This window comes from Protopterus annectens, chromosome 14.part0 (assembly GCF_019279795.1).
Source record: "Protopterus annectens isolate FY-2018-M chromosome 14.part0, PAN1.0, whole genome shotgun sequence".
Taxonomy (NCBI): domain Eukaryota; kingdom Metazoa; phylum Chordata; order Ceratodontiformes; family Protopteridae; genus Protopterus; species Protopterus annectens.
Window position 1 is genome coordinate 1,140,688,435 of NC_056748.1, and position 26,242 is coordinate 1,140,714,676.

General features: G+C 42.5%; 1 protein-coding gene across 3 annotated transcripts in view; it reads left to right on the top strand.

The window, feature by feature from the left end:
* The first annotated feature begins 2,676 nt into the window (after positions 1-2,676).
* The window catches only part of ENTPD1 (ectonucleoside triphosphate diphosphohydrolase 1), a 1,310,478-nt gene continuing 1,286,912 nt past the window's right edge, over positions 2,677-26,242 (top strand). For 2 of the 3 annotated variants that reach the window (XM_044056929.1, XM_044056930.1), the window contains exon 1: positions 3,019-3,141. In XM_044056929.1, coding sequence (XP_043912864.1) covers positions 3,120-3,141 — 22 coding nt within the window. In that variant the 5' untranslated portion in view covers positions 3,019-3,119. Of the gene's footprint in view, positions 2,829-3,018; positions 3,142-26,242 lie in introns of those variants that run through there. The other variant, XM_044056932.1, reaches the window with a different exon arrangement.

Below are 26,242 nucleotides of genomic sequence, written 5' to 3' on the forward strand. Positions count from 1 at the left end.
GTTACACTGGGATTAAAACAAAGGAACAAATAGCCACAGTTATTTGTTTCAAGTGACTGCTGTCATACATACACATCACATGCCTCCTTACCCCTTCCCACAAGAGAAAGCTACCTGTACATATGTCTGATGTTTCATTGTGTGAGGAAAAGTGAAAAAATAATGATCATAGTAATAACTTCCAACTTGTTGCTCCTAGACATTACACTACATAATACAATGCCCCTACACAAGCTACAGTGATCTTCTTCACAGACCTGCACACTTTTGAAGTTTGTGAGAGAAGTAAAAGAAATAATAGCCCCAGTGTCCCCGGCCACAGCAAATCTATAGTGATCTCCTGTACACACCTCTGAGGTTTGATTATGAGGAAAATTAAAAACATAATAACCAGACCACCTGCAGCCCCCACACAAGCTACAGCAACCTTCTGGTTACACTTCTGAACAAGTTGGTTTTACAATGGGTGGCTTTGAGAGAAGACTCCACGATTAAGTCCATGTCAAAATCCATTTATACAGTCTGGGATATGAATGCTACCAAATTCTAGGTGTTCGAAAGGTCTGGATGTTCTGTGATGTATTTTATGTATTATTTTTGAAAGATAATTACTTTTAACTAAAAGTTACGTATGAGTCTGGCATTATTTCTTGTGTCCTCCAATAGAAATTGGTGATATTCTATACACACACACACACACACACACACACACACACACACACACACACACACACAAACACACACACACACACACACACACATACACTGTCCCTGATTAGCCAGGGCATTTACAAGATGCACAAACAAACATGCTGCATTTTCACCTTCAAAGAAACTGTATGAATGCCAGTTCACCTGTAACATGTCTTTAGGGTGCTGAAGGTAAGTTAGAGCACATAGGTAAACTCATACAGAGACAGGGAGGGCAAGCAGATTTCACATAGAAAAAGCTACAGCCACAAACTCACTGTGGCAATTAGCAGCTGCTTACACACACACACACACACACACACACACACGCACACACACACACACACACACACACACACACTCTTCTTTCAAATAACCACAGATGGCCACCTATGATGTGCAGGTTCTATGTTTGTGATTATAAGTGATAGAAATTGAAAGAAACTATGGGCAGCTTTTTTTGCTTAGACTGTAATCATCACTCCCACACATAGACACGGACACATGCACACAAGCCATACTAGCGATTACAGCAAATAACAATACATCGTGTGACACTAGTACTACCTTCCCAGGTCAGTGGCTGTTGTTTAGCAGTCATCAAACAACAGCAGGGGTAAGCCACATTTATTCACCTCATTGAGGAGGAATGCATTTACCTGTCACTGTCCCTGATTTCACAGAATATCCCTGATATTGTCAAAGATTTTTGCCCTGGTCCTTGTGAAATTTTTGATTTGCTGGTAAATCATTCAGGATTACAGACAGTCAGTAATACCAAGCATTAGAGTTTTAAACTTATTGCACAGAAAATGCATGTCACACAACACATTATGCTGTTAACTTTTTAAGTGAATTAATATTTTAAAAGTGTTCCTGATTTTCAGCCTTCATTTATATATTATTCTTGGCTTTTCCCAAACCTCTTGTGCAAAGTTGAGTGTTATTGTATCTGTGACTAGAAATTACTTATAAAACTCCCTGAAAGAAGGAACCATCCCTGAAGATCATGAAGTAAGTATTAAGATCAGACACTTTGTGCTGCCTGTCTCTAGTTTAAGTCTTGCTCATGTTTGCTCACTGATTATTGACTTTATCCTAAGAGGGTCATATCACAACCCTGTTTAGGTAAAGCACTAATCAGAATTTGAATGATCTTTTGTTTCTCTCTCCTCATCTTCCCCAACCAGTGGAAGCTTTTATGGGGCCCCAACACAGTCCAGGATGATCAGGAGACCCCTGCAGCCATGGGTATGGTTGGCGCCTTGTAGCTATTATGTTAGTTTTACTGGACAGAATGCCCACTAGCAGGATTTAACGTAGTCAAAGGAACTATGCCAGTAGTAAAACATTTAATTGTAGCCTGCGGCTTGACAAAACACTGTCACTACAACCCTCATCTTTAAATGTTAAAGGAGAAGAATTGGTGCCAGTCTTTAGGCTTCTTTAGTTTAAGTGCTCAAGGAGTCTGTACAAGCTTTTGTTGTTTCAAAAAGCACGTAAAAATTATCAAAATAAAATAACTTTCTGCCCCCACCCAGCGCCCGCAGCTATGTTCACTAGTGCCTAAGCAGCTCTCCTCGAAACCTTAACCTTAACATACACCTTCGAAAAACGAATTTCAACTACAACCCCCCCCCCCCCCCGGTAATTTACATACTTTTTGAGGGTCTTGTGACATCCTCCCTTGTTTACCTGACGCCCCTAAAATAAGTTATGCCACCCCCCCCCCCGGACTTTATTAGTTTTTCAAGGAATCTATGCTCAGTGGCAGCCCTTGAAGAAAGCATTTATCTTCTGTCAGCTCTCCCTAATTGCATAGCAAAAGTTTCTTGCTTTGGCTAAATGAGAATTTCAATAACAAATTATGTCGCTTAGAAACACGAATTAATATCAGATATTAAACCTGTAGTTATTTGGTTGACACACACTCATCAGACCTACTGAATCAGTTCCCATCATCGCATTTAAGCACTAACAGCGGGGGAGGTGTGATTTGGATCATGAGTTAGGCAGCAGCTAGATTCGAACTCGCAAAGAGGCCGTACAATTATTAGTTATTTCTCCAAGGTACAACCGTTTATTTTAAGGACGACAACGCACTAAGAGTTCACAGCCTCCTGCTAACGACAAACAAGGTATTTGTGCACTGAAACTTCTCTGTTAGCGAACCTCATTCCGTAGCTGCTGGGTTGGCTTTTTAAAGTTGCATTGCAATTTAGGAGCCTAACATTTTCATCCGAAGAAAAAGTAGAGATTAGTAAAAGGGCCTCTGTTGGGAGGCAGGGCGGAAACATGGGAGGTGGACCTGGGTAGGACGTAGGCGGTCAGTATACAGACGAGGGTCGCCACGGCCAGACCAGATCTTGGAGGCTGTTTATTGCTTATTGAAAGGACCCGCTGCAGAGGAGAGCAAGCAGAGACTGCATATGGAGTCCCAGAGGGATATAGGTAGGGGGCCGGGTTGGCTTATTCCAGCAGACTATCTCAGTGCAAACTAAGGTGCATGCAGGCTGCATAAAGTGTTAATAGTTTCGATCCTGATGTAGTTTAGTACATAACCGTAAACTACCTGGGATAGGGCAGTAGTAGTGTCAAGTCTGTTTGGAGGATGTTGGTTCGAACCTTGCCCCAAATGCAACATGCAGTGTTTTTCATATTAGTTTTTCCCCATTGCTGTGCTTGAAATTGCGTCCACGTCCATAGTTTCTCAGTGTGTGTATGTAGGGGGGTGGGGACATACCTCTGAAGCATACCTCATTATGAGAAACGTTCATTTTCGGTTTTAAAAAGCCCAGGCTCCTCGAAGTTGCACACTGATAAGGTATGTCACACAGTCAGAGTTAGGTATTTTCTTAATTGATATTACAGATTTTTATTAATTAAGGAATGTTTTATAAGTATAAATTAGCACACTTTAACTCTCATGTGAGCGTCCTAGCTGAAGATATTAGTAAGCTGTTTGAGGGTGTTCCACATTTTGCTAATTTGTTTCACATTATGACAGGTAGTGTTCCACATTTTGAAGATGGAAGGTTGAGACTGTGGGTGGGGAAGATTGTACGGGTGAGTTTTCAGAGTCTAGCAGGTTTGTACAATTTAGCAGCTGGACATTCTATTACTTTCTGCAAGATGGTGACAATCTTATTCCTGAAAACCCTAATATGGAAGTTATAGTGTAGTTGAGGGGAAATACCACAGCATCTGCATTTAAAGTGTGTTACTTTGCATGATATATGAGATGTGTTGGTATGTGTATTTTGCCCAGGTATATTCATAATAACAGAGTAATGACTTAGTCCATGCAACCTTGCTTGCATGTGCATGGTAATTCAGGTGTGTAGCCAGAAATCAGACTTCCCCAGTAAACCAATATTAATTAATTGATTGATTAATAGATTTTAGAAAATCCTTTGCTAGAATGTCCCTCCTTCCCTGCACAACCTCACACGTACACACTTGTGACCATTGATCTATGCATATCAACCTTCACCAGGTACTGAAATGGAAATTTCCAATTACATGTCATTCTTTGCTCATTAAATGAAAATGTTGTTATTCACTCTTCTCCCCAAGAATCCTTTTTCATATTCTAAAGTCTGAGCGATGCTATTACATTAATCACACAGGAAAAAGAGATTAGCTACTGTTTTATGGTGACAATGAAAACAAGTACACTGAAGTATTTGAAAGTGAGCAGAATTAGCTAATTGACATGTTATGGATTACGTCATGTGTTAATCACTTGTTTTTGTGTTATTTTACTGCCAGTCTTTCAGCATCTGTTATTAAAAACACATTAATGTATTAGAAGAGAGGAATTCCGTGTAATGAAGTGGCAGAGGCTGTGCGCAGTACATGTTTTAGTTGCATGTCATGTGGGGTTTTACTGGCAGACTGGTGGTGGAGTTGCTGTCTAATTTGAAATGCACCGTTTCATTATGTTAGTCTTGGGCCAGCGAAGGATATTTGTTGTGTTTCACAAATGTTGGGACAGTATGTGTGCCTGTTAGGGCAAATCTGTCATATGATTTTTGTTTCTGGCTGCTTTCCTTAATGTATGCTTTGTCTGGTTTCTTTTAGAAGTTTTTTCTTGGAAAAATGGAGACTAAGTATTAATGCAGAAGTCTGTATTTGTTACAGAAAAAAGCATTAAAAAGATAATCCATACTTGAACAAAAAGTTAACACAGAGTAGCTATTCACTCTTGATCTACACTGAAAATTGTTCATGCATGTCATGTCTATACATTTTTCTTTTACTGCCTTGTGCCATTTTAGTGAGGCCTTCATTCAAATGAGAAAGTGCATGCCTGTTTGAAATAGCCCATGATTTAGTAGTTTACCCAAGCCAAAGTCCAGAAAGTGCTACGAAATGGAGTGAGATTTGTGTATATATTTCCTAATAAATTTTTCTTTTTCATGTTGGGATGAAATCCGTACAAATGGTTACTTTGATCATTTAAATTGTTTTGAGGAAACACTGCAAATAGGATTCAAGGTGTCCACAGAATTGTGCTGCAGATATTGGATTCCAGTTGCTTAAAACTTTTGGTCTTATTGAAAATATACTCAGGAAAAATGTACATGAGTGGGTTCGCTTGGTAAGCATGGATACACCACTGATTTCAAGTTGTTAGCACAGAATGTGAAGAATAAACATTCCAGGCTTCCGGTGTTTTAATGTTGGAGCATTAAATCATTAACTTGAATAATTATCTTTAAATTCTGGTATACAGGTTTTCCTGTATTTTCCAGAATTTTCTCTGGCAGATGTCATACTTTTCATTTGTTAATGTTTTTGAGCCAGTTTGGACTCCAATGTGTGTGGGAGGAGAAACTGGAAAAGTATGTATAGTGACAATATTCTGATGTTTCTGAAGCCAGGAAGCAGGATCAGTTGAATAGTCTTGTTTTCTTGTAGACTGCAACATCAGACTAACATAGTCAGAAGTAAACCAACAATGCTTCAATTCTTCATGTGAATGAAATGTAGGGGCCATGTTTTGATGTCATTAATTTGAATGCAGTCTAACATGGCATGGGAAGTTGTTCCTTTATTTGAACTGTATGGGACATGTGTGTGTGTGTGTGTGTGTGGTTTTTATAAGTATTATACACACAAAGTCCATCATTCAAATGGTTCTGTCAGGTGGTTAAACAATAAGGTTTTCTTTTCAGCATATCTTACCGATACAGTTTTACCGACTACGTGGCTGTTAATAGATTGCATCATCAGAGTCCAGCATCACTCCTTATATTCAATTATATGACAAGCAACTACATCCCACAATATAATAGAAATAAACTAAAACCAAACAAGCCAAAGACTCAGTTTGACACTGATAGCCCACATATAAATGGGTGTCCATTTTTCTAATGCCTCTAAAGATGACTGATTGTCTTTAATAGTCAATAGTAATTTTTTATCATAAATCTTCATAAAACGTGGCCTTTCTTCATAACACCCATTTAGGTAATATTTGTTGCAGCGTCTTTACCAGGCAAATATTCCACTGTTAGGACTATAAATTTCAGATTGGTAAGCAAAGTATAATGTTTGATGTTGCACATTCTGCAACATGCACATATGTTTATGCCATTACAATCTTTGTATGATTTTAGCTTGTATATGTTATTAGTGTTTGATGTGGAAATTTTTTTTTCAAGTGCTTAAGTACTGCACAACTCTTCATTGGCATGGCTAACATAATTTCACAGAAAATCCTTCCTAGGAGCTGAGATCACTTGTACATAGAAGAAGGTGTTTGTCCAACAATAGCAATAAATTGTGTGGTGATGTTAAAGTGCTCTCTTTTTTTTCTAGATAGATGCATATTCTGGAAGGAGCACTCTGATAGCAGTTGGATAAAGGGAACAAAGCCAGGGTTATGCTTGATCTAACCTGAGCTTTTGATGTGGTTGACAGTTCTGTCTTATTTAACCACTTTTTAAATATTGAAATAGGTCTTTAAACTACCCATTGATGTAAAAAAAAAAAAAAAAAGTCTTCTGCAGCATATATTTTCGGGTAAAGATTCTCTGTCTCTCTCACACTCTCTGCCTCTGTTTGTGTCTCTCTTTCTCTGTCTCTGTTTGTGTCTCTCTGTCTCTCTAGCACTCTCTCTCTCTCTTGCTTGTTCTCTCTGTCTCTCTCTTGCTCGCTGTTTCTCTCTCTTGCTCACTCTCTCTATCTCTCTCTTGCTCACTCTGTCTCTTGCACACTCTGTCTCTCACTCTCACACTCTCGCTCTCTGTCACTCTCGCCCTCTCTCTCGCACTCTCGCTCTCTCTCTCGCACTCTTTCACTCACTCTTTCTCCCGTGTGCTCTCGCTCTGTCTCTCTCATGTGCTCTCTGTGTCTCTCACACGCTTTTGCTCTCACTTTCTGTCTCTCTCACGTGCTCTCGCTCTCTGTCTCTGTCGCGCGCTCTCACTCTGTCTCTCATGTGCTCTCACTCTCTCTCTGTCTCTCTCGCGCACTCTCGATCTCTGTCTCTTTCTCGCGCTCTTGCTCTCTGTCGCTCTTGCTCTCGGTCTCTCGTGCACGCTCTCTGTCCTGCGCGCTCTCTGTCTTGCACGCTCTGTCTCTCTCACGTGCAGTCTCGCTCTCTGTCCCTCTCGCTCTCTGTCTCTCTTGAGTGCTCTGTCTCTCTCACACTCTGTCTCCCTCACTCTGTCACTCTCGCTCTCTGTCTCTTTCGCTCTCTCACTGTCTCTTTCACTCTCTTGCTCTCTGTCTCTCGCTCTCACACTCTCTCTCTCTGTCTCTCTCTCTCTCGCTGTCACTCGCACTCTGTCTCTCTTCCACTCTCTCACTCTCTCTCACACTCTGCCTGGCTCGCTGTCTCTCTCACACTTTTTCTCTCTCTCTGTATCTCTCACATTCTCTCTCGCATTCACTCTCTTGCACTCTCTCTCTGTCTCTCTTGCACACTCTCTCTCCATCTCTTTCTTTCTCTGTCTCCTCTCGCACTCTCAAACTCTGTCTCTCTCTTTTGCACTCTTTCTCTCTCACACTTTCTCTCTCTCTCTCTCTCTCACACTTTCTCTTTGTCTCTCTCTCTCTCACACTCTCACACTCTCTCACGCACACACACACTCTCTCTCTCTCTCTCGCACTCTGTCCCTCTCTCTCACACTTTCTCTTTGTCTCTCTCTCTCTCTCTCTCTCTCTCTCTCTCTCACACACTCTCTCTCTGTCTCTTGCTCACTCTGTCTCTCATGCTCTCTCTCTGTCTCTCGTGCTCTCTCTCTCGCTCTCTCTCTCTCTCTCTCTCTCTCTCTCATGCTCTCTCTCATGCTCTCTCTCTCTCTCTGTCTCTCATTCTCTCTCTCTCTCTCTCTCTGTCTGTCGTTCTCTCTCTCTGTCTCTTGTGCTCTCTCTCTCTGTCTCGTGCTCTCTCTCTCTCTCTCTCTCTCTCTCTCTCTCTCAGTCCCTCATGCTCTCTCATGCTCTCTCTCTATCTCTTGTGCTCTCTCTCTGTCACTCGCGCGCTCTCTCACTTTGTCTTGCGCTCTCTCTTTGTCTTGTGATCTTGCTCTCTCTCTTTCGCAATCACTCTTTCTCTCTCGCACACTCACGCTCTGTCTTTCTCTTGCTTGCACTCACTCTCTCTCTCTCTCTCTCTCCCATTCACACTCACTCTCTCTCTCGCACTCACTCTCTCTCTTGCACTCTCTCTTTCGTGCTGTCTTGCTCTTTGTCTCTCTCTTGTGCTCTTGCTCTCTCTTTTGCGTGCTCTCACTCTCGTGCATGCTCTTGCTCTCTGTCTCTCTTGCTCGCTCTTGCTCTCTGTCTCTCTTGCTCGCTCTTGCTCTCTGTCTCTCTTGCATGCTCTTGCTCTCTGTCTCTCTCTCGCACTCTCTCTCGTGCACTCTCTCATGCATTCTCTTTCTCTCGCACTCTGTCTCTTGCTCTTTCTCTGTCTCTCAATCTCTCTCACACTCTCACACACTCTCTCTCTCTCTCGCACTCTCTCTCACTTTCTGTCTCTCTCGCACTCTCTCTTTCACACTCTCGCTCTGTCTCTCGCGCACTCTCTTGTGCATTCTCTCTCTCTCGCACTCTGTCTCTTGCTCTTTCTCTGTCTCTCAATCTCTCTCTCACACTCTCACACACTCTCTCGCACTCTCTCACTTTCTGTCTCTCGTGCTGTCTCACTCTCTGTCTCTCACACTCTCTTTCACATTCTCGCTCTCTCTCTCGCGCACTCTCTTGTGCATTCTCTGTCTCTCTCTCACACTCTGTGTTTCTCGCTCTTTCTCTGTCTCTCAACTCTCGCACTCTCTCTTGCACCATCTCTCTCTCTCTCTCTCTCTGCCTCTCATGGTCTCACTCGCACATGGTCTCTCTCTGTCTCGCGCTCTTTTTCGCGCTCACTCGGTCCCTGCTTGCTCTCTCTCTGTCTCTCGTGCTCTCTCTCTCTGTTGTTCTCTCTCTGTCTCTCGTGCTCTCTTTGTCTCGCACTCTCTCTCTCTCTCTCTCTCTCTCTCTGTCTCATGCTCTCTCTCTCTGTCTCATGCTCTCTCTCTCTGTCTCATGCTCTCTCTCTCTGTCTCGTGCTCTCTCTCTCTCTGTCTCGTGCTCTCTCTCTGTCTCACATGCTCTCTCTCACTCTGTGTGTGTGTGTCTCTCTCTCTCTCTGTCTCTCTCTCTCTGTCTTATGCTCTCTCTCTCTGTCTCGTGTGCTCTGTCTGTCTCATACACTCTGTCTCATGCACTCTCTCATGCTGTCTCTCTCTCTCTGTCTCGCACTCTCCCTCTCTCGCGCTCTCTCTGTCTCTCTCACTCACTCTCTCGCTCTTTGTCTTGCGCTCTCTCTCTGTCTCTTTCTGTCTCATGCTCTCTCTCATGCTCGCACTGTCTTGCGCTCTCTTTCTTGTGCTCTCTCTCTCTCACACTCCACACTCTCTCTCTCTTGCACTCTCTCTTTCTCTCACAATCACTCTTTCTCATGCACTCTCTCTCTCTCTCTCTCTCTCTCGCACTCTATCTCTCTTGCAATCACTCTTTCTCTCTCGTGGGCTCTTGTTCTATGTTGAGCTCTCACGTGCTCTTGCTCTCTGTCTCTTGTATGCTCTTGCTCTCTTTCTCACGCACTCTTGCTCTCTGTCTTGCGCACGCTCTCTCTCTGTCTTGCGCATGGTCTCTCTCGCACACTCTCTCTCTCTGTCTCTGTCTCTCACACACTCTCTCTGTCTCTTGCACTATCTCTCTGCCTCTTGCACGCTGTCTCTTGCATTCTCTCTCTCTCACACTCTTTCTCGCACTCTGTCTTCCCACTCTTTCTCTGTCTCTCTCTCTCTCGCACTCTCTCTCCCTGTCTCTCTCTTGCTCTCTCTGTCTCTCGCTCTCACTCTGTCTCATGCTCTCTGGCTCTCTCTGTTGCTCACTCTCTCTCTGTCTGTCTCTCAAGCTCTCGCTGTCTGTCGCTCGTGCTTGCTCTCTACTCTCTGTCTCACGCTCTCTCTCTGTTTCGCTCTCTCTCTCTGTCTCTCACTCTCTCTCTGTCTCGGGCTCTCTCTGTGTCTCTCTCTCTCTGTCTCGCGCTTGCTCTCTCTGTCTCTCATGCGCTCTCTTTCTCTCTGTCTCTCATGCGCTCTCTCTCTCTCTCTCTGTGTCTCTTGCGCGTGCTCTCTCTCTCTGTCTCTCTGTCTCTCACTCACTCTCTCGCTCTTTGTCTTGCACTCTCTCTTTGTTTCTCTCTCTCAGTCTCATGCTCTCTCTCATGCTTGTGCTGTCTTGCTCTCTCTCTCACTCCCCCTCTCTCTTTCTTGCACTCTCTCTTTCTCTCGCAATCACTCTTTCTCATGCACTCTCTCTCTCTGGCACTCTATCTCTCTCTCACACTCTCTCGCAATCACTCTTTCTCTCTTGCGGGCTCTTGCTTTCTGTCTCTCTCACGCGCTCTTGCTCTCTGTCTCTCTCGTGTGCTCTCTCTCTCTCGCATGGCTCTCTCTCGCATGGCTCTCTCTCGCACGCTCTCTCTCTGCCTCTTGCCCTGTCTCTTGCGCGGCCTCTCTCTCTTGCACTCTGTCTTCTAACTCTTTCTCTGTCTCTCTCACAGTCTCATGCTTTCTCTCTCCATCTTACTCTCTCTCTCTCTCTTTGCTTCTCTTGCGCTCTCTCTCTATCTCTCTCTATCTCTCGTTCTGTCTCATGCTCTCTGGCTCTCTCTGTTGCTCGCTGTCTGTCACGCGCACTTGCTCTCTACTATCTGTCTCGCGTGCTCTCTGTCTCACGCTCTCTCCTTTTGTCTTGCATGCGCTCTCTCTCTGTCTTGCACGCGCTCTCTCTCTCTATCTTGCGCACTCTCTCTTTCTGTCTTGCGCGCACTCTCTATTTCTGTCTTGCACACACTCTCTTGCACTCTCTCTCCCTCTAGCATGTGCTCTCTCTTGCACTCTCTCAATCAATCACTCTTTCACTCTCACTCTGTCTCTCGCGAGCTGTCACATGCTCTTGCTCTCTCTCGCACGCTCTTGCTCTCTCTTGCACTTTTGCTCTCACTCTCTCACATGTGCTGTCACTCTCTCGCATGCTCTCGCTCGCGTGCGCTCTGGTGCTCACGAGCTCTCTTTCTCGCGTGCTCTCGCTCTCTTTCTCACTGTTGCATGCTCTCTCTCACTCTCTCATGCACTCTCATTCTCTCGCACGTGCTCTCACTCTCTTACACACTCTCTCGCTCTCTGTCTCTTGCGCATGCGCTCTCACTCTCTCTCTTGTGTGCGCACTGTCTCTCTTCCGCTTTCTCGCTCTCTGTCCCTCTCGCACGCTCGCTCTCTGTCCCTCTCGCACGCTCGCTCTCTGTCTCACTTGCACACTCGCTCTCTGTCGGTCATGCTCGCTCTCTGTCTCGCTTGCTCTCTCTCACTCTGTACTCCACCTGGTTTCCCACAAGGTTCCTGTACTCGTCTATCTTCATTTTTAAAAGCAAGTTGCCCCTTTTCCTAATTGAGCTACAATACTTTTATATACACATAATTTCATCCACTTGCATATGCAGATGTTTCCCCATTTTCATTTGGCATAAATATCGCTAAAAGAACAAGCCAGAAACGGCTTTCTTCTGGGATTCCTACTTTTCATATCACTGTGACAGGACTTGCATTATCCCCTCAAAATGAAATCAATCACTGCCACCCTCACCACAATCTAAGACCTTAAAAGCCAGACCAGACGTGGCTCCACACTCAGATCCCAGCTATTGAGTTCAGATCCTAATGTCTCTGTTCTTTCCCCAAATGCTGCAGTCTCTCCCTCTCTCTCACACACTTGAACTATCTGATGACATGGATTACCTCATCCAGATATGTTGATATACCATCCTAGTTTTGCAGAAGTCATTGTCTTGTTCTTAATAGTTGCATATATGTTGCTTCCATAGCTCTCAACCTTCCATCTCCAAAATGAGGAACACTAGCCCTCATAATGTGGAACAAATGGGCAAAATGTGGAACACATACTAATGGCTTACTAACAACTTCAACTAGGAAGGTCATGGGATGGTTAAAATAGGCTGGTTTTACTTATAAAAAAGATCTTTTAATGAAATAATATGATTAATTTCTATTTACCAAATTCCTAACACTGAATGTGTGACAGACTCTTTCAATGTGGAACTTTGAGAAACTTCGAGGAACATGAACTTTTAAGACCCCAAATGAGGTACGTTCCTTGTTTAGAGGTACACTTGAGAGGTATGGTTGCTTCTTGTTCTTGACAGTTGTATGCATGTCATTTATGCAATTCATACTTGGAGAGTCAGTGAAACTAGAGACAAGCTCCTTGTATGCATGCATACTTAGCCAATAAATGTGATTCTGATTAATTTCCTTAAAGAAGGAATCCTCTACTTAATACAGAAAACAGACTTGCAAGTATGTTTAAGACATTTGAAGCTCCCTTTGTTAGCAGGATTTATTCCCATTTCAGTGTTACTAAACAGGGAGTGTTAAGGTTTTAATTTTTTTGTTCTGTATGTTATATAAAGTGTTGTCTGTTGAAACAGCCTCATACATATCTCTTTTTTTCAAAAAGTTGCTACAGTGTTTTTTTAATACGTATACTACATTTAGCTTTTTGTTACTGGATTTATTTGTAAACTTAAGTCTCCGATTCATATCACCATGTTAATATGCTTACCATATTAACATGGTAACCATCTTCAGTTAAAGAGCTTGCCATAGCAGATAAATCAGTTGGTGGCACATTTAAGCCTTTGCATAATAAACAAAGTTCATCAGAGGCAAGTAAAGTAGTACAGGGTTTTTTATAGTGTTATGACTTCCCCATTAGCAAACTCATTCCCTGAGGCATTCTGCTGTTTTTGTACCTGGGAATCTGCAGTGGAATACCACTTTTGATGACATAGTTCCTGTATACCTCCTCCATGTTCTTACTTCTACTTGATTGTTAGTAATGTAAGGATCTAGTTTGAGCCACTGGGAAGTCTGATAAAATCCTCGAGTGATATGTGATTACGGATAGAGTATATGTTTGTAAAGGCTTGTGTTACCATGTGTACCTGCTGCCATAGTTGGTACATTAGAGGTGGTGGACACTGGGGGATTTGAAAGGTCAGTAATGATACTTCTCATCTATCCCCTATACTGCATCCCTTTTATAACATGTGAAAATCTGTTTATGCACAAAACTGTGTTGCAGCTTCTTTTTGCTGAGGCAGTCAACCTTTTATCAAAAAATTCTGTGTTGCCAAACACCTTATTACATTGTTACCAAATTTGCCACAGGGGCATCCTACCGTAGTCACCACTGTCTCAAACTTGCTGAACTGGGCTGGCTTGAACTCCCTCACCTCCTTCAATGGTATCAGCTATCACTCGCCCATAAACTAGTAAACCATCCACTAAATGTCCCGTCCCTCCAGAATCTACTCCAACCCTATAGCACCACCAGACCACTAAGATCCAGCAACAAAAATCACTTGTAGGTCACTAAAGCCAATAACTCTGCTGGTGAAGCTCTATTCTCTTGCACCATAGCCAAATTATGGAACTCCCTCCGTACCATCATGCACCCACTTCAAAACTTTACTAAAAGCGCACCTAAAAACTTGTTGGCTATGCCAATAACTCTGCTGGTGAAGCTCTATTCTCTTGCACCATAGCCAAATTATGGAACTCCCTCCATACCATCATGCACCCACTTCAAAACTTTACTAAAAGCGCACCTAAAAACTTGTTGGCTATGCCCTTGCAACTCCCAATCTAATATCACCCACCCTATCCAACCACTACCTTTCTTTCCACCCCACTAACTACCTTGATTATAGCAAGCTCTGATGCTCATAAGCCTAGTACTTATTATACAGCAGGAACTTCATATTGTAGCATTTGTTAATGTCTGTTATGTACTTCGCAGATAAAGATTCTAGTTGTCTACTGATGTACTATGTTCTTCTTCTGTAAATATGTTTGTAATTAATTGCTATGTCAAATTGTTAATTGTTATGTCATCCAATGTAACTACTGTCTGTTTATTTTAACTGTGGAGCTTTTCTCCCTGGGCCTCCGCTGAAAATGGACCTACATCCAGTCGGACACTCCCGGTCAACAAATGTAAATAAATAAATACATTTTTACTGTTTCTTGGATGTTGAGTTTTATTGTGTAGCTCGGTATCTGCATGGTTGATATTGCAGGATAAACGTACATTTTTAGTTGCATAGAACACGTTCTTGTTATGTCACCAACTTAATGTTCATGGTTTGTCACTCTTTCAGAAGATCGGAATATTTCTTGATGTGGATATTTTTAATGTACCCGGATATTTGGTTACATGTTAAAATTTCAAGAATGCATCAAAACAAAATTTTTGCCTTTTGCAGCCAAGAAAAATAAAACAGAATAAATGCAATTAATATGGCTTTAACAAATCAAAAGTCACTACTCTTGCACATACAATACATTTTTAAGAAAATCCAGCAAAGACTCCAAGAGGAGGTCTGTACCTATTCCCAAAAGAAATGCATAAATAAGTAACAAAAGGCAGGTACCAGCACAGCCAAGGAATGAATTAAATTCAAATGTAGTAAGCGCTTTCACATCCAGCAAGCACATTTGGTTCTGTGCTTTGAACAGAATAGAAATAATGGGAGTCGGCATTGGTGTATTTTTAATTGATTATTTGTAGCATTTGACAGGCCTATTATTGATTAATTCAATTATCTGTGCTATTTAAGTGTGTTTGTAGGCAGTAGTTGTTATAAGTCTGTTGAAACATCCTTGCTGGATGTGAAAGTGCTTACTACATTTGAATTAAATTAATTCCTTGGCTGTGCTGGTACCTGCCTTTTGTTTAATAATATATTTTTAAGGAAGCTTGTTACATTGCAAAGCAGCCAGGGACAGTTTGTCCATGAATTGTGCAGCCATCTGCAAAGTGTGCTACAAATAAATATGATCTGATATGACTACCAAAAGCCCTAAGCTTGCAAAATGCAAACATTCCCACAGAGCCCAGAGGGTCACTGAAGCCAAGAGGATCATCAGGGAGACCCTAGAAAACATTAGCTATGGGTAGGAAGCATAAACCCAAACATGAGTTTGAGCAAAGGGGGAGGACAGTGGCAGCCTGGATTGCATGCATGCAGTTGCACAGTATTGCAAAATTTAGTAGTCCCCAATCTGAGTTTGCATTAGTAACTCTGTATACTAGATAACTAATAAATATGTGCAATTGTCCAGGCTGTGGCACATTACCCTGGCTCCTGCTGTAGCTATCTCTTCTTGGTTGCCATGACATTGGCCTACCAAGTGTTTCTGGGTCTCCAGTGTTAATGGCTGGCTGTATGTAGTTTTGAGGGTCTATATTATATCATCGAACGCTGATCGACCTAATTTAAGCGAAAGCTTACAATCTTGAACTGTCAGATAAGCGATTTTTTTTTTTTTTTTTTTTTTTTTTTTTTGTTGTTTTTTCCCCAGGGAAAGAAATCGCTGATCCAAAACACATACACACAACACAAGCACACCAAACAAACAGAAATCCACACGCATACACCTAAAATCTGATACCTAACCCTACACTAAACTATGCACACATCACTAACTAACCACTTACCTTAACCCTAACCCTAAGGTCCGTCACTATCGCACACTCACCTCACCCGCTCCCTAACTTACTTAAATCCACCCTAACCCTCATGTCCACTCAATCGCGCACACACACACACACACCTAACCCGAGCCCTAACCCTAACTCGCCAAAATCACCCTAACCCTCACATCCACACAATCGCACACTTACCTGAATCCGACCGGTAACTTTCCACCATAACACTGAAAATACCGAATCAACAGAAACGGACAACCAAATTCTTTCCCTAGGAAAAAATTCAAGTTTCTGCTGCTTCGATATTTTGCAGTTTCACGAAAATAAGTTTGATCAATCAGCGTTCGCTTTTTTAAGCGTTCGAGGGTATAATATAGACCCAGTTTTGACATGCAACCCCAGTCAGTGCTGTGGTTGATGATTGCACTGGTAACTTTTTCCTTATAGGCAGCAGTCTTCATGCATTGTGGTGAGTCGTGTTGCAGCCCCCCTTATATCAAGCAGATGTTCACTGTTCCTGATTTTACTAACCTGAAATACTTGATGAATAACACATTACGCCACATGTAATACACTTCTAGTTTTAAAATCTGCAAAAGATTTTAACTTGTATAATCTTCATGTATTGAATCTCTTTTCTGATATTGTTATGGAAGAAGTTGCAACTTGAGAATAATGTTGGGCAAGTGATAGGGACTAGAAACTTTCTAGCCATACACATCTTTACACACTTAAAAGTTTTTGCCATTCTTTATGAGTACTTAAAGTGCTCACCTCTCCAGTCAAGCAGGGTTGTATGTTATAACCATGATATAAACTCATCCGATTATCAAGAATACCGTTAAAGCCAATGCTTGACCTGTAATGATAGCTTACTCCCAACCTACATAATATGTTAAGAATCTACCCTGCGTGTTTGTGGAGCCACTGATTTAAAGATGAAGCAGGAGGCCGCATGAGATTAGATCTTTTATGACTCAAACAATAAATATATTCAATGTGCTTATGATAGAAGTGGGGTAATGGGGTAAATGAGATATTAATAGTAACATCGTCTGACTGGGCTATACTTTATATGGGATGAAAGCTGGCGCATGCACCTTTTTCTATGGAGACCTTTTACATATAACCAAGGTTACACTGTGTTCAGTACTACGTTTCAGAAAATTGGGTGTATTTTAACTGTTTCAGTAATTACTGCAATATTTAGATGACACACCTTCTTAATGGATATCTTGAGATCTGAAAAGGTAGTACTAAAAACAATGTAAGCAATGTCAGCTTCTCCACTGACAGGATAGTTTTCTATGCTTTTGGATGTCAGACTCCATGCAGGTATTGTACCAAGCATATGGAGAGCAGCTACAGTTATCCCTGTGCATAATGGAGAGCCTTCCACAGACCTGTAAGTCTGACCGGCCTCGTACGCAAAGCCATGGAAGGACTTATCATGGGACTAATTAATAAAGAACCTCCAAACACTCGCCTCCTCTCAGTTTGTGTTTGTCATGCTTACTAAATTGGTGGATTTTCTTTTTTTTCTTTCCCCAAAAAGGTCACCAAAGCAATGGATGAAGGCAAAGAAAAATGGTAAACATGATATACCTCCATCTGGTCAAAGTTTTTTGACATAATTCCTTAATCAGGCCTAGTAGAAAAGCTAATTAAACGGAGAATAAACCCCTATGTCCACTCGATTGCCAACTGGCTCCTATAGGATGATAGGATGCAGGAAATCAAAATAAGGGAGGTTAACTCCACAGGGGGACCATTTACCAATTTGAGTCCCTCAGGGTTCTGTGCTGGGACATCTCCTGTTTTAGGCATCTACTTTTTTTTGAAGTAAAAGCCAGTACCAAAGGGCTCTGGCTGACTGAGTGAGTTTGCAAATGACTGTAAGGTAGGACCACTCACTTAATCCCAAATTACTTGTCCATCCTAAAGGGAGGTTTGTCCCAAATGAATACCTGGTTACCAAAATCATGGATTGAAACTAAATGGCAAAAAATGCATTATTATATCCTTTGGGAAGTCATCTACCCCCAGTGAAATGCCACATTAACAATATGTCCCTAAGAGTTGCCCCACTTGTTCAAAATTTGGGAACTTATGTGGACAGTGACTTAATCTTTGACCAAAATGTGCTCATTGTAAGAAAGTCCTTGTATATTGCAAAGCTTAGAAACCAAGCTATTGTGTCATGTTCTAGTGATGTTATTGTCCTGTTTTACTTGTCCCTCATTTGGCCGATCCTTGAATATAATGCCCCTTTGTCATGTATCTGTCCAGACACATGCAACAACTAGAACACACACAGAGATACCTTACTAAAAGGATACATAACCTAAACATCATGCCTACATGGACAGGCTGAAAGCGTTGTCTCTATACTCCATATCCTACAGACTGTAAAGAGCTGGCCTGTGTTTGGCACATAAAGCATCCTTCAACCCATTACTGACGGATATACTGCAGATTAGCAAGTAAAATGGCATCAGAAATAATCTCTCTAGGGATATAAACCTCTTCTCAGCATCAGCAGAACAGTTTGGAAGGACAGCTATGCCTTGGAGAGGATATCACAGCTCTAGAACAGACTCACCAGCCACATAAAACAAAGTTTATCCTAGTCCATATTCAAGCACAGCTTGGCTCTATGGATGGGAAAGAGAAAATTTACTCCAGGACTGCCTCTTTACTACTGATGGAGAGACAGCTCCAAAATTTTTTCAGCCCATGCATGGCTTCCCTCAAATTATCTGTGGCATGATCCCAGTTATTCTCATTAGGGGTAATGTAGAATTATCAGCCATGGAATGGATAAGGCCAGTGTCGAACAAAATGAGATAGGTTAAATTGAGGAGAAAGTGGCTAGGCATAAAATGGCCTGCAAGTGAGGCTAGCCTAGTACTTAACTATGAAACTGTAATTGTACAGTTTGAAAGTATGTGAAATGAGCAGATATGTTTTTATAAATACATGTTTAAACTAATATTCACTTTGTCGACATTTTACACAGGACAAAAATAACTGAAAATTTAAAGTCAAAGTAACAATTCATTTCTCGAACATAAGAAAGTTGCAAATATTGAGTTATGAGGAAACATTTCTTTAAAGGCCATGTCATTTGCAACAATGAGAGGTGATCACACTTGTCTTATTACTGAAAATATTTCATATTTTTTGGATTCCAATATTGCAAGCTGATAATCTCACTGTGGGATAATAATCATAATAATAATCTGATAATCTGATAATCTCACCTGTTTGTTGCCCTCATTTAATTTTTTCTGTTAATTTAACATGTTGCTCTTGAGTGTGGTAGCTGGATTTAACCATTAAGAAAACTGTGTTAACTAGTAGAGCAGATGTTGTCTTTTTCATACAATTCAACACTTGGGTTATTGGATTCAAATAGATCCAACTTTGATTTTTTCAGAAACTTGGATCCAGGGCTCTAATTCCTCCACCTACCCATCATTCCTTCTCGTTCCTCAGTTACATTGCATCTCATTTGCTACTTGATCCAGCAATGTGTGCAATTAGGGGACTTAAGTTTCTGTTAAGAATAAGTGCTTTTAATCTATCTTGAGGTTTATCAGTCAGTTTTTAGTAGTTTTGGCTTATAGAACCTCTTGGAATAGGGGAAGGATACCCTCTTGTCCCTACCTGGGTTCTCACTGTGACTGTGGCTTTGGCTTTTTTAGCTAGTTTAATTGTTAGGCTAGTTGTGGAGTTTTTCCCTGTTTTTCCTGTATTGTAGCAGAATTTTGTTTAACATCGCCGTACCATTATGACGGACATGACTACTTGTTTAAAAAAATGCTCAGCCTGTGTCCATAACATTCTGCTGTTCCATATGCCTTTGCTATGGATCTATTACCATGGATCTATTACCTAGGGGTCTCTCTCGTTGTCTCTGACTGTGAGGCATGTATCTCTTTTGGGGCTTGGGTACTTCAAGGATGATGGAAAAATCTTGTGCTTAAGGGCCTTCTTCCTGTCCAAGCATGGAGTTTGTCCACTCCTGCCTGATATGTTTCATCTCTGTCTGCAAAAAATGGGCCTTTTGCTTTCTGCTTTAAGAAGAGAGAGAGACAGTGAATAGCAAAATAAACCAGGCAGAGTAAATGAAAAAGAACAGAAGTTAGAACAATCCAGTAAGAAAAATGCCCAGAACCATCAGATATTATAAGCCTGACTTCAGTGACACAGAGGCATTTGGATCCAGAGCTCCATCGAATCTAGTTCCCATCTCTCTCGCTAAGTTTTACACCAGAGCTGGTGGGTCCAAGGCTTCATTCCCTGTTCTGCAAGAAAATAATTCTTCTTAGCCACCTTTGTTTGCTTCATCCATCAGATCTATGCATATCAACCTTCACCAGGTACTGAAATGGAAATTTGTTCACATAACTAGTCTGATTCCAATTACATGTCATTCTTTGCTCATTGAATGAAAATTTTGTTATTCACTCTTCTCCCCAAGAATCCTTTTTCATATTCTAAAAGTCTGAGCGATGCTATTACATTAATCACACAGGACAAAGAGATTAGCTACTGTTTTATGGTGACAATGAAAACAAGTACACTGAAGTATTTGAAAGTGAGCAGAATTAGCTAATTGACATGTTATGGATTACGTCATGTGTTAATCACTTGTTTTTGTGCTGTTTTACTGCCAGTCTTTCAGCATCTGTTATTAAAAACACATTAATGTATTAGAAGAGAGGAATTCCGTGTAATGAAGAGGCAGAGGGTGTGCGCAGTACATGTTTTAGTTGCATGTCATGTGGGGTTTTACTGGCTGACTGGTGGTGGAGTTGCTGTCTATTTGAAATGCATCGTTTCATTATGTTAGTCTTGGGCCAGCGAAGGATATTTTGTTGTGTTTCACAAATGTTGGGACAGTATGTGTGCCTGTTAGGGCAAATCTGTCATATGATTTTTGTTTCTGGCTGCTTTCCTTAATATGTATGCTTTGTCTGGTTTCTTTTAGAAGTTTTTTCTTGGAAAAATGGAGACTTAAGTATTAATGCAGAAGTCTGTATTTGTTACAGAAAAAGCATTAAAAAGATAATCCATACTTGAACAAAAAGTTAACACAGAGTAGCTATTCACTCTTGGTCTACACTGAACATTGTTCATGCATGTCATGTCCATATATTTTTCTTTTACTGCCTTGTGCCATTTTAGTGAGGCCTTCATTCAAATGAGAAAGTGCATGCCTGTTTGAAATAGCCCATAACTTAGTAGTGTACCCAAGCCAAAGTCCAGAAAGTGCTACGAAATGGAGTGAGATTTGTGTATGTATTTCTTAATAAATGTTTCTTTTTCATGTTAGGATGAAATCCGTACAAATGGTTACTTTGATCATTTAAATTGTTTTGAGGAAACACTGCAAATAGGATTTGGTCCCAGGCTCAGATTTTATGTTCCTGTTTCTACTAATATTTAAAATGTAACATTTTCAGCTGTAGGTACTGCAATTGTAAGATTTCTTTAAGTGAGAAATTGAATCTTTAAACAAGGTGTCCACAGACTTGTGCTGCAGATATTGGATTCTAGTTGCTTAAAACTTTTGATTTTATTGAAAATATACTCAGGAAAAGTGTACATGAGTGGGTTCGCTTGGTAAGCATGGATACACCACTGATTTCAAGTTGCTAGCACAGAATATGAAGAATAAACATTCCAGGCGTCCGGTGTTTTCATGTTGGAGCATTAAATCATTAACGTGAATGATTATCTTTAAATTCTGGTATACAGGTTTTCCTGTATTTTCCGGAATTTTCTCTGGCAGATGTCATACTTTTCATTTGTTAATGTTTTTGAGCCAGTTTGGACTCCAATGTGTGTGGGAGGAGAAACTGGAATAGTACGTATAGTGACAATGTTTCTGAAGCCAGGAAGCAGGATCAGTTGAATAGTCTTGTTTTCTTGTAGACTGCAACATCAGACTAACATCGTCAGAAGTAAACCAACAATGCTTCAATTCTTCATGTGAATGAAATGTAGGGGCCATGTTTTGATGTCATTAATTTGAATGCAGTCTAACATGGCATGGGAAGTTGTTCCTTTATTTGAACTGTATGGGACATGTGTGTGTGTGTGTGTTTTATAAGTATTATACACACAAACTCCATCATTCAAATGGTTCTGTCAGGTGGTTAAATGATTAGGTTTTCTTTTCAGCATATCTTACCAATACAGTTTTACCGACTACGTGGCTGTTAATAGATTGCATCATCAGAGTCCAGCATCACTCCTTATATTCAGTTATATGACAAGCAACTACATCCCACAATATAATAGAAATAAACTAAAACCAAACAAGCCAAAGACTCAGTTTGACACTGATAGCCCACATATAAATGGGTGTCCATTTTTGTAATGCCTCTAAAGATGATTGATTGTCTTTAATAGTCAATAGTAATTTTTTATCATAAATTTTCATAAAATGTGACCTTTCTTCATAACACCCATTTAGGTAATATTTGTTGCAGCATCTTTACCAGGCAAATATTCCACTGTTAGGACTATAAATTTCAGATTGGTAAGCAAAGTATAATGTTTGATGTTGCACATTCTGCAACATGCACATATGTTTATGCCATTACAATCTTTGTATGATTTTAGCTTGTATATATTATTAGTGTTTGACGTGGAAATTTTTTTTTTGAAATGCTTAAGTACTGCACAACTCTTCATTGGCATGGCTAACATCCAGATCTAGTGAGGTCATTGTTCCCCTGTACTCTTCACTTATCAGACCAATGATCGAGTACAATGCCCCATTCGGGATGTATCTCACCAGACATCTGCAGCAATTGGAGAGACCCCAAAAGTTCCTCACCAAAAGGATAAAGGGACTCCAAAATCTGTCATATGCTGCCAGATTGAATAAACTCCAGCTCTATTCAGTCGCATACCGTCTGCTCAGAGGTGACATGTGCCTGACATACAAGGCCATGTCCAACCCGGAATTAATGGACATGCTCCACCTCAAAATCCAAATCCACCAAAACCACTAGAGCAAGCGACTTAAACCTTAGCACGGATATAAATAGGACGTGCTGGAGGGATAGATTTATCACTCAGAGACTCCCTATGCTGTGGAATAAAATCCCGGTCCATGTGAGGCAGAGCACCTCGCTGACTCTGTTCAAGAGAAATCTAGACCTGTGGATGGGAGATCGTAGGTTTACCCCGGGAATCATCTCTGTGTCACTGCTGGACAGAGGTGCAACAAACTAATGGGCACAGTATTTTTTCATATAAGGGGTGGCGTAAGCCACAAAAATTTGGGCTAGGCTTATAAATGCCTTAGGGCAGATAGCCTAGTATAAACCTATGAACCTATGAACATAATTTCACAGAAAATCCTTCCTAGCAGCTGAGATCACTTGTACATAGAAGAAGGTGTTTGTCCAACAATAGCAATAAATTGTGTGGTGATGTTAAAGTCCTCTCTTTTTTCTAGATAGATGCATATTCTGGAAGCAGCACTCTGATAGCAGTTGGATAAAGGGAACAAAGCCTGGGTTATGCTTGATCTAACCTGAGCTTTTGATGTGGTTGACAGTTCTGTCTTATTTAACCACTTTTTAAATATTGGAATCAGTCTTTAAACTACCCAGTGATTTTAAAAAAAAAAGTCTTCTGCAGCATATATTTTCGGGTAAAGATTCTCTGTCTCTCTGTCTCTCTCACACTCTCTGTCTCTATTTGTGTCTCTCTCTGTCTCTCTTGCACTCTCTCTCGCACTCTCTCTCTCTCTTGCTTGTTCTCTCTGTCTCTCTCTTGCTCGCTGTTTCTCTCTCTTGCTCGCTCTCTCTATCTCTCTCTTGCTCACTCTGTCTCTCGCACACTCTGTCTCTCACTCTCGCTCTCTGTCACTCTCGCACTCTTTCTCTCTCTTGCACTCTTTCACTCACTCTTTCTCCCTCGCGTGCTCTCACTCTGTCTCTCGCATGTTCTCGCTCTCTGTCTCTCTCGCGCGCTCTCGCTTTCTGTCTCTCTCGCGTGCTCTCGCTTTGTCTCTCGCGTGCTCTCGCTTTGTCTCTCGCGCTCTCGCTTTCTGTCTCTCTCGCGCGCTCTCGCTTTCTGTCTCTCTCGCGCGCTCTCGCTCTGTCTCTCTCGCGCTCTCGCTCTCTGTCTCTCTCGCGCTCTCGCTCTCTGTCTCTCGCGCGCTCTCGCTCTCTGTCTCTCTCGCTCTCTGTCTCTCTCGCGCTCTCGCTCTCTGTCTCTCGCGCTCTCGCTCTCTGTCTCTCTCGCGCGCTCTCGCTCTCTGTCTCTCTCGCGCTCTCGCTCTCTGTCTCTCTCGCGCGCTCTCGCTCTCTGTCTCTCTTGCGCGCTCTCACTCTGTCTCTCTTGCGTGCTCTCTCTCTGTCTCTCTTGTGTGCTCTCTCTCTCTGTCTCTCTCGCGCACTCTCGCTCTCTGTCTCTCTCTCGCGCTCTTGCTCTCTGTCGCCCTTGCTCTCTGTCTCACGCACGCTCTCTGTCTTGCGTGCTCTCTGTCTTGCGCACTCTCTGTCTTGCGCGCTCTGTCTCTCTTGCGCGCACTCTCGCTCTCTGTCCCTCTCGGTCTCTGTCTCTTTCGCTCTCTCACTGTCTCTTTCGCTCTCTTGCTCCCTGTGTCTCGGACTCTTGCTCTCTGTATCTTGCTCTCACACTCTCACTCTGTCTCTCTCTCGCTGTCTCTCACACTCTGTCTCTCTTCCACTCTCTTGCACTCTGTCTCTCTCGCACTCTCTCTGTCTCTCTCGCACTCTCTCTCACTCTCACGCTGTCTCTCACACTTTTTCTCTCTCTCTGTGTCTCTCGCATTCTCTCTCGCATTCACTCTCTTGCACTCTCTCTCTTTCTCTCTTGCACTCTCTCTCCATCTCTTTCTTTCTCTGTCTTCTCTCGCACTCTCAAACTCTGTCTCTCTCTTTTGCACTCTTTCTTTCTCTCTCACACTCTCTTTCTCTCTCACACTCTTTCTCTCACACTTTCTCTTTGTCTCTCTCTCTCACACACTCTCACGCACACACACACACACTCTCTCGCACTGTCTCTCTCTCGCACTCTGTCTCTCGAACTGTCTCTCTGTCTCTCTTGCTCGCTCTCTCTCTGTCTCTCGCACACTCTCTGTCTCTTGCTCGCTCTCTCTGTCTCTCACTCACTCTCTCATGCATTCTCTCTCTCTCGCACTCTCACACTCTTTCTCTCTCTCTCTCTCTCTCTCTCTGTGCCTCGCATACTCTCTCTCGTGCTCTCTCTCTTTGTCTCTCCCTGTCTCATGCTCTCTCTTTGTCTCTCGTGCTCTCTCTTTGTCTCTCGTGCTCTCTCTCTGTCTCTCGTGCTCTCTCTCTCTCTCTCTCTGTCTCTCGTGCTCTCTCTGTCTCTCGTGCTCTCTCTCTCGTGCTCTCTCTGTCTCTCGTGCTCTCTCTGTCTCTCTGTCCCTCATGCTCTCTCTGTCCATCATGCTCTCTCATTCTCTCTCTCTATCTCTTGTACTCTCTCTCTGTCTCTTGTGCTCTGTCTCTCTCTCTCTCTCTCTGTCACGCTCATCCTCTTTGTCTTGCATTCTGTCTCTTTGTCTTGCGCTCTCTCTTTGTCTTGTGCTCTTGCTCTCTCTCTTTCGCAATCACTCTTTCTCGCGCACTCACGCTCTGTCTTTCTCTCGCTTGCACTCACTCTCTCTCACTCACTCTCTCTCTCACACTCACTCTCTCTCTCTCGCACTCACTCTCTCTCTCGTACTCTCTCTTTCGCGCTGTCTTGCTCTTTGTCTCTCTCTTGTGCTCTCGCTCTTGCGCATGCTCTTGCTCTCTGTCTCTCGCGTGCCTCTCTGTCTCTCTTGCACGTGGCGCTCTCTCTCTCGCACGTGGCTCTCGCGTGGCTCTCTCTCTCTCTCTCTTAATCTGTCTTGCACTCTCGCTCTGTCTCTCTCGCACTCTGTTTCTCGCACTCTGTCTTGCACTCTTTCTCTGTCTCTCGCACTCTGTCTCGTGCACTCTCTCGTGCATTCTCTCTCTCTCACACTCTGTCTCTTGCTCTTTCTCTATCTCTCAATCTCTCTCTCACACTCTCTCTCTCTCTCTCTCTCTCTCTCTCTCTCTCGTGGCTCTCTCTCTTTCTGTCTCTCGTGCTCTCTCTCACTCTCTCGCACTCTCTTTCACACTCTCTCTCTCTCTCTCTCTCTCTCTCTCTCTCTCTCATGTCTCTCTCTCATGTCTCTCTCTCTCTCTCTCATGTCTCTCTCTCTGTGTCTCTCTCTCTCTCTGTCTGGCTCTCATGCTCTCTCTCGCTCTCGCTCGCTCTCTCGCTCTCTGTCGCTCTCTCTGTCACTCTCTCTCGCTCTCTCTCTCGCTCTCTCTCTCGCTCTCTGTCACTCTCTCGCTCTCTCTGTCACTCTCTCTCGCTCTCTCTGTCTCTCTCTCTCTCTCTCTCTGTCACTCTCTCTCTCGCTCTCTCTGTCTCTCTCTCT